The following is a 5,968-nucleotide window of genomic DNA, read 5'->3' on the forward strand; positions in this document are numbered from 1 at the left end:
ATTAAAAATATTTATTGAAATGATTGATTTAATTAAACCGGAAATATTGTTATGAAAAAAATACTAAGGAATTAATGGTTAATTCCTGAATTAACGAGTGGGGAAACTGAAGATTGTTGTTTGTTGAGCTTGCTTTGATTTCAAAGTTACATGCTTGGTTAATTATATCCAATGCCTCTCGTTAATATATATATATATTTTTAATCACTTGAATTGCCAAGAAAATATTCTTATTTGATGCTGGAATCAAGGCAACACGTCAGAAACGATCTAATAATCTTCGCCTACGCTGCTACTTAGACATACCATTTCAAAAATGCACGAATCTGTTTTCATTATTCGAGCAAACAATAGTTGTAATATTCCGGATTTGAGCTTATTTGTTAAAAAAAATAGAGAAATTAAGAAAACAGAATCAATTAAATAGCCTCACACACACACACACACACACACACACACACACACACACATATATACTCTTATCAAATTGGGAGTTGTTTAACTAGTGATCTCTCTTGTAGACAACAAACTGGTTATATATGTATATATTTGAGGTAAGTGAATTCCATTCACATTTATGCTATGGAATTGATTACCTGCAACAAAAATAATGAGCAAGTAGTGCAGGACTTGGTACAACAAACTACTCCTAAATGATGGAAGCAATGATGCAGGCGTGAACATTGTTTCTCCTTCAACATTACATGTCAACTACTTATAATATTTTTAAAATAATAAATAAATAAAAAAATTAAACAATTAATTATTCTCTTATTGATTAAGTATTTAAAAATTAGTGAGGATTACATTCATTGTTGGGCATTTCTAAATTCTACTACTTATTACCACCCTTAAGTTAAGTTATCGGATTGAAATCGAAATCAAGATGTTGATTGAGCACCCACCATGTTTTAGAAAGATTTGCTGTCCAAATAGTCAAATACGATTACTTTGATAATATAACGCAACCAAGTGTGTGCGTTAGGGAATCAATAAATAGGTAGACAGTAATTATTGAAACACTATAGGAGATTTTTTTTAGGATGAAGTTTTATGTGTCAAGATGATTAATCTTAAAACACGAGTTTATATTTAATAATTAAAATTGGGAGTATTTTGAGCAATCAACTCTAAGAGTGGTGTTGAGAAATTTAGAGGGGTGTTAAAAGTACTACATTTTTTTTATCCCTAATATTGGGCCCTACCAACATGCCAAGTGTGGGTCGCCAATGGATCCGGCCCGTTCATTCATCTAGCGCCGCGGGAGATTGACTATTACGAAAACACAAAATCACCCTTCATCAATAACACCGTAATTACACTTTTAGCCCTTATCGTTTCGAGTATGCTGCTGAATTTAGATGCGATTTGAGCGCAATTAATCATCTACGAAGCATGGCTACTGTAGCGACGGCAGGCGCGCGTGCACTTGCTGTGCCGCGGCGCGCGTTTTTGGCGACGAGGACGAAACAGATTTCATTTTTATCAACATCGTTAAAGATGGGTTTCAATCTTCTGCAGCTGAGGAGCACTGCACCCGCAACCGCAAGAAAAAATCTCATAATACGAGCTGCGAGAATTGAGTCTCAAGGAGTCTCCCTAGGCTTCAGAGCCCCGCATTTTGAGGTCTGTATTTATGAGAATAATCTCGTTAAAATCCCCGGACCGAAATATAGAGAGGCCCTGCTGGTTTAGTTTTTCGTTGGTGACATCCATGGAAATTATTTATTTATTATTATTTTTTCTTTTCAATTGTTTGTCTTTGGGGTCTTTTGTTTTGCTCGATGGAGTGATTCAGCTGCCGGAGCCGCTTACTGGGAAAATGTGGAAATTGGAAGATTTTGAATCATATCCTGCTTTGCTGGTAATCTCCTATCTGAGTTGTAAGTTTCTAATTAAGCTATCGTATCCTGTTTGCTTCTTTGTTGATGGAAATCTTCTTATCTTGATAATGTTTGTGTTTGTTTTGTGTAAAGCAGAAATTATATGATTGTTTGTGTGCGCAAATGATGAGAACACTTCATACAATAATGTATTGAGAAATGGGGAGTAGAACATGACGACCATTTGAACTTTCAATCAGAGGATTTATATAAACATAGAATTTTTCTCTAGGAAATCCTCATTTGAATAAAGTGAGGATGACACTGACCGAAAAAAAAAAAAAAAAAGCAGTTTTTAATGCATTAACAGAAAAAGAAAAAAGAAAAACACTGTCTCTAATATACTGAAATCTGTGTTTTTTTGGTGTTTTATTGGCATCCTCAAGTGAGGACATCCTCATTAGAAAAGAACTCTATATACATATATGCACCTACAAAAAATGTATTTTTATATTTAGTTTACAGCCATTTGCTGTTGTTTTGTAATGTCTTAAGCAGAATGGTGAGAGTATGAGAGTTATAAGGAACAAAGGGAAAATTGTTTTTTTTGGGTTGAAGGGATGATTTGTTTTGTTTGACATGCAGAACCTAGTCCCATTATTGTTAATTTTGTTTCAAATGGCCTGCTCTAACGATTTAACGATGAACTATCTGTGTTGGTCATAGTCATTCAAATGAAGAGAATTGTATAATCTTCAGTTATTTACTACTTACTGGTCTTACCCTCATACTTGCAGTATATGAAGAATAATATGGCATTTGTTATTGTTCCCTTTCCTAGGTGGAAATTGTCTCTCCTATATCATCTATTGAACATGAACCACCAGTGTTTTCCTCACTCTTTCTCATATAAGCAATTAAAGGCTGCATTCTAACTGAACGATGATGCAGGTTATGTTTATTTGCAATCACTGTCCATTTGTTAAACACTTGCAGAAAGATATTGTCAAGCTTTCAAATTTCTATATGAAGGTAGCTAACCCAAACCTCCTGGTAGGCTGACTGGCTAGTTTCATTCTGAGGTCGTGGCTCTAGCTTATCCTATTTTCATTCTATTTTGCTGCAGAAAGGACTTGCAGTTGTTGCTATATCTTCAAATTCTGTAGCTACTCATCCACAGGTTCGAGTGACTTCATAAATTGAGATTAGAGCTGCATTAAAGCAGTTACATGATTGGTCCAAAATGAAACTGTTCTTCACAGGATGGGCCAGAATTCATGGCTGAAGAGGCTAAATTATTTAATTACCCCTTCCCTTATCTGTATGACGAGGTAAGCTCATGTTTTCAAGCTGCTAATTATTGTCAGTTTATTTGTGCATTTTATTATTATTATTTCTTCAAGATTCATTTTCTTTGGCTCGCAGAAATAGGGATGGCAATGGGGAGGGGAGGGGAGGGGACCAATCTCCCCATACCCATCCCCGATATTTTGCATATGTCCCCGTCCCCTCCCCATCCCCGTCAGAATTGCTTGAGAGAATCCCCATCCCCTCCCCGAATAATAACAGGGGATCCCCGAGGGTCCCCGGTCCCCGAATAACTAATAGTCTAATACATTTTTTTATTTTCGATTTTAAATTAATCATATTAAAATAAACTCATACCGCTATTGTAAGCTCGTAACCAACTTTGACAGCACATTAAGGCCTCCAATGTGCTTGGATGAAGTTTGTTATGGTATGGGCTCACAACTCTACCACTAGTGTTAAAAGCTGATTCAGAAGCAACTGTTGTAATTGGAATTGCCAAAATATCTCTAGCAATTCGAGCTAATGTAGGATACCTATTAGCATTTGTCTTCCGTCAACTCAAAATATTAAAATCTTCCATCTGAGGTATAACTTTCTCATCCAAATATGAATCTAATTCATCTGCAACAAATGCACAATCTCCATTGTTTACATAATCATCAAAACCTGTCATCCATTTGGTTGCTTTCTTATAAGAATCCCCTGTAGATCTAGTAGAAGAACTACTACCAGTATAATCAAAGCAATAAACAATTGGTGAAAACTTCAATTAATACTCTTCAACTAATTCCCGGTAAGGGGTGACCACTTTCCCAACATACAACTATTTTGATATTTATTATTTTTAACAATATTTATAATTTTGTTATTTATTTATTAGTAATTTTAAAAATAAAAATAAAATTAAAAATTAAAATGGGGAAATGGGTAGGGGACGGGGATTCCACCTCATCCCCGTCCCCTCCCCGAATAAAAAGTTGGGTAAAAAATTTTCCCCGTCCCCTCCCCGAAAAAAAAATTGGGTATAAAATTTTCCCCGTACCCTCCCCGAATGGGGAAAATCCCCGAGGGTACCCGTCCCCGTGGGGATTTTTGCCATCCCTACGCAGAAATATATATTAATCTTGGCTTTTGAAATTTGAAGCTCCTGAGCATCTTATTCAGAAGTTTATAGTGTGTTTTCTGTAACGGTTATTATGTTGTCGGTGGCAGTTTGAGTAAAACCTTATTACTAATTCCAATAAATTAGACAACCTAGTTGGGTGGAGGAAATGTGAAAATCTGTTTCTGTAAGAGAAACATATCTAGTTTTTTTTAAAAAATAAATTTGTGCAATTTAATGTGATGAAATTGTAAATTTACTCACCTTCAGCAAACCCTCTCCTTCCATCATTTTTCCTTTTCTCTTTTTGATGGGTTAGGGTGGTGGGGATAGGGAAGGGTGGGACTGTAGAAGAACAAACGGTTCATTGGATCTTGCTAATACTGTTTCTTTTTCACTTATTTTTCATTTAGTGGTTATTTTAATTTAATTTTATTTGCTTGCATGAAGGAATATCATTACTGAACATTTGTCATCTCAAATTGTTGTGGTTTTAAATTATTGGGATATCAAATATTGTTATGTTACTGGAATTGTATCTTTTTTTAATGTGGCTAATTACTCTATTTCAGTCTCAAGATGTTGCACGAGACTTTGGCGCCGCTTGCACCCCAGAATTTTTCCTGTTTAAAAAGGTGATGGTAACCTGCCCTGGCAAATTTACTTAAGTTGTTCAACCTGAGATTACCATTTTTGCTGCTGGGATGTTTAACCTTCATAAGTAGTTGGTCCTAAGCCTGGATAAGAGGAGGAGAGGGGTGTAGTATTCTGATAGGTGGTCAAAGATGTATCCTAGGAATTTGTAATAAGTGCAACAAGGATTTGTGTTTGGGTATGCTGAAACCACCTCACAGACTAGCAGTATTGTTTGAAGGCTCAGTTTTATGTATATTCTCATAATTCTCTCCTCTGGAGCAAACAGTGTGGTAAATTTTAAATTATTTCTTTCTTTGTAATTACAAAGACTAGAAATGTATTAATGTTTTAACATTTGCGGTAAATTTCATGCAACAGGATGGTCGGAGGCCATTTCAGCTAGTGTATCATGGACAATTTGATGACTCTCGGCCTAGTAACAATCTCCCTGTTACTGGGAGGTAAGTTTATCGGTTTCAGTCTTCATATGAATTTATATCTCTCTTGTTTCATAAGTTCCGAAGTAATATGCTTCAATCTATATTTCACATAGGGACATACGTCTTGCAATAGAATGTGTTCTCAGTGGACAACCAGTATCATCAAATCAAAAACCCAGGTAGACTTTGCTGTTATCTCATCATGCCTCTTAAATGTATGTCGTTAAATCAGTTATCGTCCATGATTACATTACTCAACATCATCATTTTCCACTGTCCTAAGTGTTGGATGCAGCATAAAGTGGCATCCACAGACAGTGCAGTAGTCTGTAAACGTGGAATTCAGCTTCTCAAGATCACGCTGTCCAACTAAGAATTTTTATGTCAGGTCGGTGCCATCTTCTCTGTAATATTCATAACCATTTGGAATTTTAGACATTAGAATGCAGGTGTGTAAAAGTTGTCTAGCCGTGTCACGTCCCAATTTTCCTCCAGTATTCTGGATTCTTGAATGTACAGAAAAGGACTGATGATGTAATATTCAAATATTATCATTTTGTAAATTTGTATTTTTCTTTTTCTTTTTGAATTTGTAAATGTGTATAGAATATCTGATTTTTGCAGTAATGAATGATATCATTTGGATGAAAAATTGT

At 35.5% G+C, this 5,968-nt stretch overlaps 1 protein-coding gene across 3 annotated transcripts; it reads left to right on the top strand.

Moving 5' to 3' along the window:
* Window positions 1–1,321: 1,321 nt before the first annotated feature.
* Window positions 1,322–5,968, top strand: LOC102623534 (uncharacterized). Of its 3 annotated transcripts, none has more exons than XM_006472879.4 (9): window positions 1,322–1,626; window positions 1,799–1,864; window positions 2,775–2,855; window positions 2,950–3,003; window positions 3,086–3,154; window positions 4,809–4,871; window positions 5,251–5,333; window positions 5,426–5,491; window positions 5,596–5,968. In XM_006472879.4, the coding sequence occupies exons 1-9, from the start codon at window positions 1,396–1,398 to the stop codon at window positions 5,636–5,638; spliced, it is 756 nt and encodes a 251-aa protein (XP_006472942.2). In that variant the 5' UTR covers window positions 1,322–1,395; the 3' UTR covers window positions 5,639–5,968. The 3 variants fall into 3 exon arrangements, with proteins under 3 accessions (XP_006472942.2, XP_006472944.1, XP_024952818.1); XM_006472881.4 differs by having other exon boundaries at window positions 1,572–1,626; window positions 1,799–1,883; XM_025097050.2 differs by lacking the exon at window positions 1,322–1,626 and having other exon boundaries at window positions 1,809–1,864; window positions 2,665–2,855.

The sequence above is a fragment of the Citrus sinensis genome, chromosome 5, assembly GCF_022201045.2.
Source record: "Citrus sinensis cultivar Valencia sweet orange chromosome 5, DVS_A1.0, whole genome shotgun sequence".
NCBI classification, from domain to species: domain Eukaryota; kingdom Viridiplantae; phylum Streptophyta; class Magnoliopsida; order Sapindales; family Rutaceae; genus Citrus; species Citrus sinensis.